Below are 13,049 nucleotides of genomic sequence, written 5' to 3' on the forward strand. Positions count from 1 at the left end.
TCTGCTTCATAAATGATCTGAATGTTATTCTTCTTTTTTGTATCCGGGCTTCTAAAACTGATCGTGATAAAGAGAGAAGGGAAAGTGACAAAAGCAAAATGTTTATGGACGCAATCTGTCGGGCACATCAGACTCTGACGTGTACGCGCGCGCACGTTTGTTCAACAGTGTGCATGTGCCACGTGAAGTTCAGCAATATAAAGGTTTTATATGGGATCACTTACGTTTGTAATTGGAAAAATGACGCTGCTCTGATCGTGACATAAAATGATACAAGGCCAAACTGTTATTATAAAGGCCTATTTTTATTTAATTGTTTTCGCAAAATAATAAATTCATAAGATCGGCAGTTATGAAATTAAATAATGATTAGATCATCATATATTCACCACATGGTAGTGGTTGAAGTTGGACAGTGAAATAAGTAAAGCAGTACTTAGAGTGCAAAAACACTCCTGAAGTTGCAACCATGTTATTAAAATAATATATCCAGAAGGTACCACTAAAACTTACTTGATAATTGTGGAAAAAATACTATCTTTTGTGGAGGCAACAGGGAAAACATTTCTAATACATAAATCTGAATTCTGACTCAAAGGTGATGCATTCGGTTGCTGCAAAACCAAGTTGACTACGGAGGTAAGACTCATTTCGCCTTCACCGGTTCCAATTTCGTGTTTCTCGCCTTTATTCTCTTATTTGTATGTTTTTTACGCTGCAATTTACGTTCAGTTTATTTTTGTACTTTCTGTTCGGGATGAATTGTTATTATTTATTTTGCCCCCACTGAGTGGAACACATGCCGAGACGCCTTGAAAATAGATTTTTTTTTTAAATACATTTTTGTTATTTATTTATTACAGTGAAATAAACGTAATCTGAATGATATGGATATAGCGTCTCCATCTAATCACATTTTTATATGCAATTTATTAATTGATCATTACATTTTTAATTTAATTTTTTTTATGCATGTTACCTTCTGCTGCACTCCATTTTAACCTGGCAAAATATGTTCTTAGTTCAGGTGTTTTCTTTTTGTTTTTGATGCATATTCATAATAATAATAATAAACAATATTTTTTCTTGCGCTGTAATTCACAATAACAAAATTGAATTCAATTAACTTCATTGTGGCCAAATCCCAACATGGAATTTACAAAATTCTTTAACAAATTCAAGTTTCCACGATGCTCTTTTCTTATACTTGTTCCGTCTTGTGTAACAATTTAAAAAATGATGCACTTATTATTTTTATTATTCCAGATATTTTCTGTGTTTTCATGTAAATCTGGAGCGGGTCAGGAATGTTAATATATTGAAACAATTTTTTTAAACAGACTAAGCATGTCCGTAGTAATATTTATGAAATAATTATTGTTTAATTTATTTTCTACTGTTGTTCCCATAGACTGTAGGTTCTTCATGATACGAACTGAAGGCGTGGTCAACAATGCAAGAAGGAAATGACGAAATTGTAGCGTAATGGTGCCTTCAGGTGCACACTGTTAAAAGATTTCCATTGGAAAAACTTACGACTGAGAAATAATGAACTGAAACACTGTTATTTAAAAAAATACATCACATTTATCATAACAGTGGTGCTTTGACACGTATTGTAATATACAAATACAGACGTTACAAATACTCTTAATGATGGCCGCGTTCCATTTTAGATCTGCAGTATTTATGCGAGCCTGATTGATTCAAAACAGGGTTCTTAGAACACAACACCTGAATGGAATATCATCATCATCATCATCATCATCATCATCATCATCATCATCATCATCATAACCACATTTTATCTTATGCTATCTCATTTTAATGACCTTGTTTCAGAGTATAATCATACCACTAAGTGTCAAATTTCAGCCAGTTACATTTTATCAGAACATTTTTATTTCTGACAGCCACAAGATAATTTGCGTGACTGATTAATAACAACATTTTGGATTAATTATCTAGTCTTTCCACACCATAGCATAAAAAATCCAAATGTGTTTTATTTATTTGTTTATTTATTTGTTTTTGTCACTCCATGCATCAAAAATCCAGATACATGAAATTTACCATAATATAAAAGAGACAGAGGCATGAACCCCTCATATCTGAGTCCTTTTTTTTTTTTCTCAATAACTACGTTAAAACAGTCACATTGTGCAAAAGCAGCTTTCAGCCTCTTAGTGTTAATTATCGTCGAGGTTCATGATAAACACTTGAAGTCCCACAATTTCACATTTGTGCTTGTAGAGAGTCTGCTAAATGCAAAATGTAGATCTGGAATACCTCATTTTAGGCTTCTGTTATGTATGTAAAGGAAACACCTCTCTGGGCTCTAACTTTAACTCTCCTCTTCTGTTTTGCAAGCATCAGATTATTTCCATTCAAAGCAACAGACGCAGAAACAGGTTGGTTCTGAGACACCTGAAAATGAGGTTGTTCCTCCTTTGGTTCCTCACTGTTACAGATAATAAAGCAATGTGCACACTCTCACACGTATGGATCCTGCACCGACTATCGGCATTCATTCACTTGTGCTTAATTAGGGAGCAAAAACATTTGTTTTGAAACAGCTGGTGATGTAATGAGGTCTTATTTAGCACAACACATGATGTCTTCCTTTTGATGCAGACTGCAGAATACTTTTACAAAACACAGCTGTTGCAAAGATTTCGAAGTTAGCCATCATTAATTTGCTGTACGGATGAACAATGAAAGTTTTTGGGTTTGTTCCCAGCCCCAGGTTCAAGATCCATTTTTTGATTCTGGTTTCGCGTTCCTGTTCTGGTGTATGTTTCATTACACACCTAAGTAGAGAGCATCATATTTCTCTACTGTTGTGAGCATAACTTCTTTAATGATCTTGACATAAATGTGGGAACCAGTGGGCAGAGATGAGCACAGCACATGGACAGTGTCAAACTACATGGAAATTCAACCACAGCTGGTCTTAATTTTACATAATCCATCCAGCATCTGCTAACCATCCAGTAGGTGGCAGGCACACCTGTGGGATATTGCGCAGGCAAAACAAAGTTACTTTTTCAATAGATCTGGTGTATAATCGTCTATCACATTCAAAAAGCTTCATCCTCATAATATGTTTATTTGATGCGGTGATTTCTAGTTTAGCAGCGTTTATTGTTGTTAAGTTATTGATTGCACAAGCAATGGACTGATTCAGTCACTTTCGCCCACTCGGGCAGTCAGTCTGCTCTGTGTAAGCCTGATCTTGTCAGATCTCAGAAGCTAAGCACAGTGGGTCCTTGTTAGTACTTAGATGGAAGACCTCTTCAGACGATCAGAGGCTGTGTGTTTCTCCAGTTAAAACTGGAGTTGTGACAGCGCAAAACTTGTGCCAAATCCCAGTGTGTGTCTGTGCTGGATCCACTGTGGCGACCCTAAAAAAAATGGAGCAAACACAAGGCAAACAACAACTCATACTCCCACTCATCTCTATTTTTGCATTTTTGCTGTCCAAGCCCAACATTGTTACCAGTACAGGGAGTGTGTGTGTGTGTGTGTGTGTGTGTGTACACGTGAGCCTGCACGTGCGTGCGCTCGAGCGCCTGTCAGGCCAGGGCATTGAACTAATCAAAAATCCACTAAGTTGCATCGGTCATGCTTCGTTATTACAGTATTACTGAAGATAAAGCACGTGTTTATGATAGCAGTCGTATGCACATTTGCACACTTCACATTAGCATGTTTTACTTTGTGGAGTCTGTGTGCACCATGGAGCTGCTCCATGGTGTGCACAGACAAGCAATACACTATTTCCGAGGGGCCCTGAAAGCAGCACCAGGCATACGGAAGCCGTGTGGATGTTTACTGCTGACGTTTAGCTGAGACCGCTAACGATGCTGACGTTAGATAATGAGATAAACTGGCGAAATAAATGTTAAATTGCCCTCTCATATTCAGGATAGACGTGGTGCTCATGTAAGGGGAATTTGTTTCTGTTTTTTGTAATGTCTATGTGTTCTTGTGCGCAATAATGAAGTTAAAGGAGACTTTCTTTGAGCAGCTAGCTTAGCTTCTTTTGCTGTGCTGTTAGAATGACAGGAGTGCGGTAGCATGTGTGCTAGCTCATCCGCAGTAACTCAAAATGCTTTATTATGTTATGTAGCATTACTTTGCCTTATTTAGTTCCACATTAGAAAACATTGTGGCGTTAGCTGGGCAGTGCTGGTGGGTGTAAAGTGACGTTACTTAGCCGTCAGTATATAAAAGTAGTTCGTACTGTTACTCAAAAGTATATGAAAAACAAAATAGCAAAAACCACCGTCTGTAAATGTTCTTGCAACATATTATGTTTAGCCCATTGATTGATTTCTTTAAACCTAATTTATTTGTGTATGTAGCTTTAACACTGTGTACAGTGATGTACACAGTGTTAATGTGGAAAAATGGTTAATGCCCTTGTTTTCTGTGCGAAAGGTTCCCGGTTCAAACCCCATCCCTGCCACATTTCTCCATGTAACGTGGAGTTGCGTCTGGAAGGGCATCCGATTCAACGTGCAGATCCACCTTGGATTTGCAGTGGTGACCCCGAGTGCAAAAGGGGGAGCAGCCAAAGGGACTTATTTTTTTTAACAGTATTAAAGCTGTAGCACAGAAAAACGTCGATTCAAGTGCATGAACTAAATACACACACGAGACATTTGATCACATCTAATTTAGCTTATGAAAAGCCACTTCTAACAGGACTTTGACCTTGAATTTTTTTTTCAAGGTAAAAACATATGGAATTGGAAACTAGTGATGATGGCTGTTGGGTGCTCCACTTCAGGCAGTGAATGGATCTGGCAAATGTTCATGAGCAACACTAAAAATGACAGCTCTGAAGCTTTTGGTTGTGATAGATATAGGTGAGGATGAATGAACCTCTATTTTCTTTGTTTATTGACATTGTGGTTTGGGTCATGTTTTCAGGACACAGACACGATGCTGGAGTCCTATGTCACCCCTCTTGTGATGAGCTATGTGAACAAGTACATCAAAAATCTCAAGCCGTCTGACCTGCAGTTGTCTCTCTGGGGAGGAGATGTGGTGCTGAGCAAGTTGGATCTCAAGCTGGATGTGCTGGAGCAGGTACTTGAGCATGTTTTGTGTGGCAATGACCTTTGATGTAGTTTTTTGCAAGACAAAACTGATTATCTTGCCAAACGTTTATGGAATGTTCGTATGTAGCTTTGAGCTTCAGTTGGACCTCCAGATTCATCACTGCTTTTATTTCTGAAACAAACAACTGGTTCGGACACTTGAGGCAGGAACTCTGATTGAAGTTTGGATGAACTCTGAACCGTGGAAGAATACACAGCTTGCCGAATAATAATAATAATAGAATAGAAATAGTTAATAACAATAATAATTAATCTTCTTTTTCTTTTGGTTGTTCCCGTTAGGGGTCGCCACAGCTGGTCCATCGTTTCCATCTCACCCTGTCCTCTGTGTCTTCCTCTGTCACACCAACCACCTGCATGTCCTCCCTCAGCACATCCTTAAACCTCCTCTTTGTCCTCCCTCTTTTCCTCCTGCATGGTGGCTCCATCCTCAGCATCCTTCTTCCTATATACTCTGGGTCCCTCTCTCCACATGTCTAAATCATCTCAATCTCGCCTCTCTAACTTTGTCTCCAAACCGTCCCACTTGAGCTGTTCTCTGATATGTTTATTGCTAATCCTGTCCATTCTTGTCACACCCAAAGAGAATCGCAACATCTTCAGCTCTCCCACCTCCAGCTCTGCCTACTGTCTTTTTGTTAGTGCCACAGTCTCTAAGCCGTACAACATAGCTGGTCTCACTACTGTCTTGTAAACTTTCCCCTTCACTCTTGCAGCTATTCTTCTATCACAAATCACTCCTGCCACCTTTCTCCACCCACTCCACCCTGCCAGCACTCTCTCCTTCACCTCTCTACCACATTCTCCATTACTTTACACTGTCCAAGTATATAAACTCATCTACTTCCACTTTTTCTACTCCTTATAACAGCACTATTCCACTGGGCTCCCTCTCATTCACACACATGTACTTAGTCTTGCTCCTACTGACTTTCATTCCCCTTCTCTCCAGAGCATATCTCCACCTCTTCAGACTAGACTCAATCTGTTCTCTACTCTCACTACATATCACGTCATTTGCAAACATCATAGTCCATGGAGACTCCTGTCTGATCTCATCAGTCAACCTGTACATCACCACTGCAAATAAGAAATGACTCAGAGCTGATGCTTGGTGTAATCCTACCTCCACCTTGAATCAGTCTGTCATTCCCACTATGCATCTCACTGCTGTCACACTATTCTTGTACATGTCCTGTACTACCCTAACATACTTCTCTGCCACTCCAGACTTCCTCACATAATACCACAACTTTTCTCTTGGTACCCTGTCATAAGCTTTTTCTAAGTCCACAACCACACAATGTAACTCTTTCTGGCCTTCTCTATACTTCTCCACCAGTATTCTCAGAGCAAACATTGCATCTGTAGTGCTCTTTCTTGGCATGAATCTATATTGCTGCTCACAGATCTTCACCTGTTTTCTAAGCCTAGCTTCTACTAATCTTTCCCATAACTTCATGCTGTGGCTGATCAACTTTATACCTCTGTAGTTACTGCAGCTCTGCACATCACCCTTGTTCTTAAAAATAGGAACCAGCACACTTTGTCTCCACTCCTCGGGTCCTCTCACTTTCCAAGGTTTTATTAAATAATCTGGTTAGAAACTCCACTGCCATCTCTTCTGGACATTTCCATGCCTCCACTGGAATGTCATCTGGAACAGCTGCCTTTCCACTCTTCGTCTTCATAGCTACATTCACTTTATCCTCACTAATCTCTTACACTTCTTGATTTACTCTCTTCACATCATCCAGCCTCTCACAATATGCCTTTTCCTTAGCTTTTGCCACTTCTCTTTTCGCCCTGCACTGCATCTCCTTATACTCCTGTCTACTTTCTTCATCTCTCTGACTATCCCAAAAATTTTTCACCAACCTCTTTCTTCTTATGCTTTCATTGACCTCTTCATTCCACCACCAAGTCTCCTTGTCTTCCTTCCACTGTCCAGATGTTACACCCAGTACCTTCCTAGCTGTCTCCCTCAGCACATATGCAGTACTTTTCCAACAGTCTTCCTCCTTCAGCTTCCACCATCTGATCCTTTGTTGAGCTCTCACTCTCTTCTTTTTCTTTACCTCTAAAGTCATTCTACAAACCACCATCCTATGCTGTGTAAGTACACTTTCCTGCCACCACCTTACAGTCTCCAATTTCTTTTAGCTTACATCTCCTGCACAGAATGTTGTCCACCTGTGTGCACCTTCCTCCACTCTTATATATCACCCTGTCCTCCTCCCTTTTCCTAAAGTAGGTATTCACCACAGCCATTTCCATGCTTTTTGCAAAATCAACTACATTTGCCCTTCCACATTTCTGTCCTTGATACCATATCTACCCATTACTTCCTCATCACCTCTGTTCCCTTCACCAACATGCCCATTGAAGTCCACTCCTAATACCACTCTTTCATGCTTGGGCACACTCTCCACCACCTCATCTAACTCACTCCAGAAGTCTTCTTTCTCCTTCATCTCGCAACCTACCTTTGGGGCATATGCACTGATGATATTCATTCAACTTCAGTTTCCAACTTCACACTCATCACCCTGTCAGACACTCACGGAACCTCCAACACACTCTTAACATACTCTTCCTTTGAAATGACCCCAGTACCATTTTTCTTCCTATCCTCACCATTATACATCTTTTTCTCTGGTTTCTCTTTTTCTCATCTTTTTCAGTTCTTTTTCTCTGGTTCTGCTGAGGAAAAATAAAACAAACAAAACAGATATAGCTGACCTGATTTTGGGCTGTTGTTGATGTTCAGGATCGGGGTGTGTTGGTGCCACCAGTTCGCACATCATCCACATTACAGAACTGCACTGGGTCATGCAGGCAGATCACAGGTCCATTGCCACCTATATATATATATATATATATATATATATATATATATATATATATCAAGAAAACTGGCTGTGAAATGATTGAATAATTCTTACATTTAGAATATACTGCCCTGTCCCAACCTTTTGTTTCTTGGAAAATGCAGTGTTAAATGTGGGAATGGATATAACAAATAAAATAAAGCTGACCTCACAAAATAAAGCTGACCTCACAAAACATGAAATATGTTGGTTTCATACAGTCTGCAGTAAATAGAAGTCAAAGTAAATGTCACAGTCATCATGTGTCCACCAGCACATATTTCATATCATAAAAACTTTTCTGATTTGGGGTTGTAAAAACAAATCAAAAATAACCATTAAAAAATATATAGTTGAACTGTGTATAGAAATTTTTTTTTTATAAGCTGTGTTATCTTTAATCATTTTTAAATGTCAAATATGTTTTGTGGCTCTTGAAGAATTTTATTTGTGAAAGACGGAACAAAAGTGGCTCTTTTGACAGTAAAGGTTGCAGACCCCTGGCCCATTCATAAAATTTTGATTATTACTAGTCTGAGAAGCAATAGGTATAATTGTTGCCCAAAAAAATCAGAGATATTGTAGAGCTTACACAGCAAGAATAGACAAGTGGATTAAGAAACAAGAGTAAGGGCCCCTTCACACATCACACGATTGAAGCCATTCGTGAAAAATCGGAGCTAGGTCTAACACCTTGTACACCTATCACTACAATTATTTGCGCACACCAGCTGCTGAAATACAGAGAATGCCCTGTGAGAGTCCGTTCGATCCCTCTCGCTGCACATGTTGGCCAAATTCCAGGTGACACACACAAACATCCAACATCACTCGCTGGACACTTAGAAAATGTGTGGCCATTCGCACTGTTAGCACAAAAAGAGTGAGCAGGCGATCACTGTCGAGCTGGCGGTGAAATTTGTCTAAGTGCCCCCACGAGTGTGGCATGTGTGTTTTGCGCTCCCCCAACACATGTGCGGGGGGGGGGGGGGGGCACACTTGCATAAAATGTTGATATGCATGTACAAACATGATCACATGGGGGCCCGACAGCCACGTCTGAGCGCACACAGCACGGCGAGGTGCCTGTCAGCTGACCGCAGCACGCTGACAGCTGAAAATGATGGCTCAATGCACATGACGTGTAACTTACAAACACAGAGACCACAGCCAGGACATGTATATAAATAATTATGACAATACCTACGTATGCAATTACATAACAAATAACTTAAATGAATAACCACATAACACAGAAACAGAGAGTGACTCTTTGGTCTGGGCACTGAATGGACAGGGGGGCTTGTCTACCAAGAGCAGCTGCTGTTGAGATTTCTGCTTCTGGACGTCCCAGCTGGGGAACAGGTACCATGTTTTGAAGGACAACTTAACAACTGTCCTCCATGAGGCGCATCTCTCTGCCTGCTGTCCTCATGTGGAAATACATAAAACAACTTTCACCTTTGTGCCGGGCTGTAGCGGCCGCACACAGCACACCTCGGCAGGCTGCGGGCCGGCCCAACACGCATGTCCATACATCGTTTCATTTCTCTTTTTTGATAACATACGCTTATCTTCATGTTGATTTAAAGCATTTCATGCTCCTGTTATAAGACAGCTATTATAGCACAGTGGTAAAGTTTCCATCTGTTAATAAGAGCTAATGTAAATTGCAGGTTCGAATCCCGCGAGTGGCATTTATTTTTTATTTAACCAGGGTTATTTTACTGCAGGGTTCTGTGTTGGGTCCCCTTTTATTTATTATTTATATCAACCCCCAGTGATTTTCACTAATTATTATACACCAATATCTCATCTATCAGTGTCCGGTGATGTAGTAATTATTTATATACCCGACTGGATGGCTGGACAGGAGGACAAAGACATAATGAGAGCTCAATGCTTCATTGATGCCATTTCATGAATGTACATCTATGACCATGGGTGATATACAGAGGCACAGAGTGATCATACTTGTATTGTCCACTTGATAAGAGGGATTAAATATTGGACATTGCAGTGTTTTTTTTAATGGTGTGTACGGTAGTTTTTTTTATTTTTTTTAATCTCCACATAAGCGCTGCAGTGTGGTTCCACACGCTCCAGCAAGTTTTTATTTATTTATTTTTATCTCCACATAAGCGGCGCGATGCGGTTCCACACTCTCCAGCTAGTTTTTTATCTTTTTTTTTTATCTCCACATAAGCGGTGCGATCTGGTTCCATACACTCCAGCTTTTTTTTTTTTTTATCTCCACATAAGTGGTGCGATCTGGTTCCATACACTCCAGCTCTTTTTTTAATCTCCACATAAGTGGTGCGATGTGGTTCCACACGCTCCAGCTGTTTTTTTTTTTTTATCTCCACATAAGTGGTGCGATGTGGTTCCACACGCTCCAGCTGGTTTTTATTTTTTTTTTATCTCCACATAAGTGGCGCGATGTGGTTCCACACGCTGCAGCTGGTTCTTATCTTTTTATCTTTATCAAATCATAAAGACTGGAGGCCTATTTTTGACATTCTATGATCATGTTCGATTTTCAAGAGTTAGTAATTCAAAAACAGAAGATTATCCATTGAATCCCTTCTTTAGTACAGCTCTTTGAAATTTTGTAATTTTTTTGCGAGAATGGACAAACTGCCATTTTTGTGATGCTACAGAATGACAAATTAGCTATGTATCCCATTTTGGAAAATTACTACTGTATCTGGGGTGCCAAAATAGAGTGTATTCCAAAATTGAGCATTATATCTGCATTTTTAGCTGAGATAATGCCTTTTAAAAATGAAACAAAGCTCAAAATGCATTCCCGAGTGTAAAATAGGATTGTGGGTTTCCTGATTAAAAAATTATATCTAAAAAAACTACTTGGAATTAAACAAATATTTTGCATGTGTTCATCAGACATATGTGGGTACTTGTGCAAAAAATCGTGAGAATCCGAGTCGGTGACCTGGGAAGATTTTGGAAAATGTAATGATTTTCACGTGGAATGACGCATAAGCAGTTTGAGAAGTATTGATGGATATTCTGAGCTATTTTCCAAAATTTCTCAGCACAGAGAAAATAAAGTGGACACAGTTGTCACTGAAAGCATCTAAGCAGTCATTCCTACAATAGTTCTGTGAATAAAACAATTCCCTCAGGGAATCAAGGTTAGAGAGGCGAGTTTGTCACCATAGTTTGATTCCCCATCAGAGAGGCAGTCCGCTAAAATATCCTTGAGCATCATCATTAATATCCAAGTTGTTCCTGGTGGGCAGCTGAGTGTCTTGCTTATGCAAGAGATTCATGTGACATTCATAGGGATGGGTATTAAAAGCTGATTCATGTTAACAATCGATAAATGATTTGATTCACCGACATAAGTAGCCTTTTTTCTTAATGATTCCCTAATCGGTCCTTCAGTTCACATTACGCCAGAGCGGCCGTTGTTTTTTGAGGGTGTATATCGAAAAAATGATCATTTCTTTACGTTGATTCCAGACCCGCTGCTTCTGCAGTTTGTCTGCTTGAAGGTTGAACCAATGAAGCAGTCCTGCAACCCTCTGCTTCGCTGGTTCTCTGCTTCATTGCTTCACTGCTTTTCAGAAGCAGCAGGTCCATAATTTCTTCATTAACCCCTCTCAAAGCCATTTAAAGGTGTCAATCGTGAGTCGCATTTGTGCTGACTAAAGTCACTAACTGGGACTCTTGCAAGAAAAAGGAGAATTGTCCTTCATTCCACACCGGAGTTTTACGCAATGGATCTCTGGCATGAGCTGGAACTGCTTTGCAGGTTCGAAAACTGAAGTTACTATCCATCAGGTAAAGGAAATAATAATAGTATTCTCTATTCTCTGTTTTGTGGGACTAACTGCACATATTTTACAAAAGCACATTTATTTGTAAACACCAACACACGTTACATTGATTCACTTGTGTTGGTTTTTCCATAGAATGAATTAGTCAACCAATCAGTATGAGCGGAGGCTAAGTTTACCCACAATCCCTTTGGGCACCTGTGTGTTAAAGTTCAAATCTTGAGAATGAGTGCATTATTTTAAAATTCACAGATATGTGTTATATATCAACTTTGTACATTTTTAGAGTTTACATTAATGTAGTTATTCTAGCCGTAATAATTTGATTTATAAATCAAAACCATAAGTCAAACCTGCTTCCCATTTTAGGACCTCTGCCTCATCGCTGGACCACTATATGGGGCTAAGGAATAATGATTTTTTTTTTTTTCTTTGTGGCAGTTTGGTAGCCAGGGTCTTTCCGCTGGGGGCAGAGTTGAGCTCAGCTCCTCTTTGCTACCTCACTGCTGCAAAACACTTAGCAGACAGGAGCAAAAGAGATTATAAATGTTTTTCAACGTTACTAGCTATGTAAAAAAAAAAATGTTAGCGGTCTAAAAGTTATCGGAACTAAATTTATCGGAAGTTCCGATGATGGTTTTAAAACTCATCTGAAATGCTAATCCGCTAACAAAAACATTAGTTTTGATAATTATCGGTTGTCAGATTAGCTGAACAGTGCCCAGCACTGACTCGACCATCAAAATTTTATCTGTATGTGGTGTAATTGTTGAAGTTGTGGAGACATTTGCTTATTTTGGCAGTGACATTCAAGTCTCTGGGTCATCGGCCTTTGAGATGGAAAGAAGATGCCTGGGAATAGCTTGTGATATCACAAGGTTGCTGGACAGAGGTGTTTGGCGATGCTGATATTTTTGCAAGAGAATGAAGGTCCAAGCCTTTAGGATCCTGGTGCTGCCTGTCTTACTGTATGGTTGTGAGAGTTGAATGTTAACCAGTGAGCTGAGGTACTTTGGTACTTGGTGTCTTTGTAGGATCTTTGGGTACCGCTGGAATGTCTTTATACCAAATGAGCGGTTACTTAGATAGACTAAGTTGAGGAGTATTACTTGCATTGTGAGGGAGCTTCAGCTTTGACATTTTGGCCATGTGGTGCGTTTTTCTCTGCGTTATCTGGCACATAGGCATCTCAGTGTTGAGGACCCCAGCAACTGGAGAAGGCCAAGGGGATGCCCAGGCTTCACCTA

At 39.7% G+C, this 13,049-nt stretch overlaps 1 protein-coding gene across 1 annotated transcript in view; it reads left to right on the forward strand.

The window, feature by feature from the left end:
- Positions 1 to 3,826: 3,826 nt before the first annotated feature.
- Positions 3,827 to 13,049, forward strand: part of LOC117513625 (vacuolar protein sorting-associated protein 13B-like) — a 1,146,044-nt gene continuing 1,136,821 nt past the window's right edge. Inside the window, 2 exon segments of the mRNA XM_034173849.1 lie at positions 3,827 to 3,945; positions 4,939 to 5,097. Coding sequence (XP_034029740.1) covers positions 4,951 to 5,097 — 147 coding nt within the window. The 5' untranslated portion in view covers positions 3,827 to 3,945; positions 4,939 to 4,950.

This window comes from Thalassophryne amazonica, chromosome 7 (genome assembly GCF_902500255.1).
Source record: "Thalassophryne amazonica chromosome 7, fThaAma1.1, whole genome shotgun sequence".
In the NCBI taxonomy this organism is placed as follows: Eukaryota; Metazoa; Chordata; class Actinopteri; order Batrachoidiformes; family Batrachoididae; genus Thalassophryne; species Thalassophryne amazonica.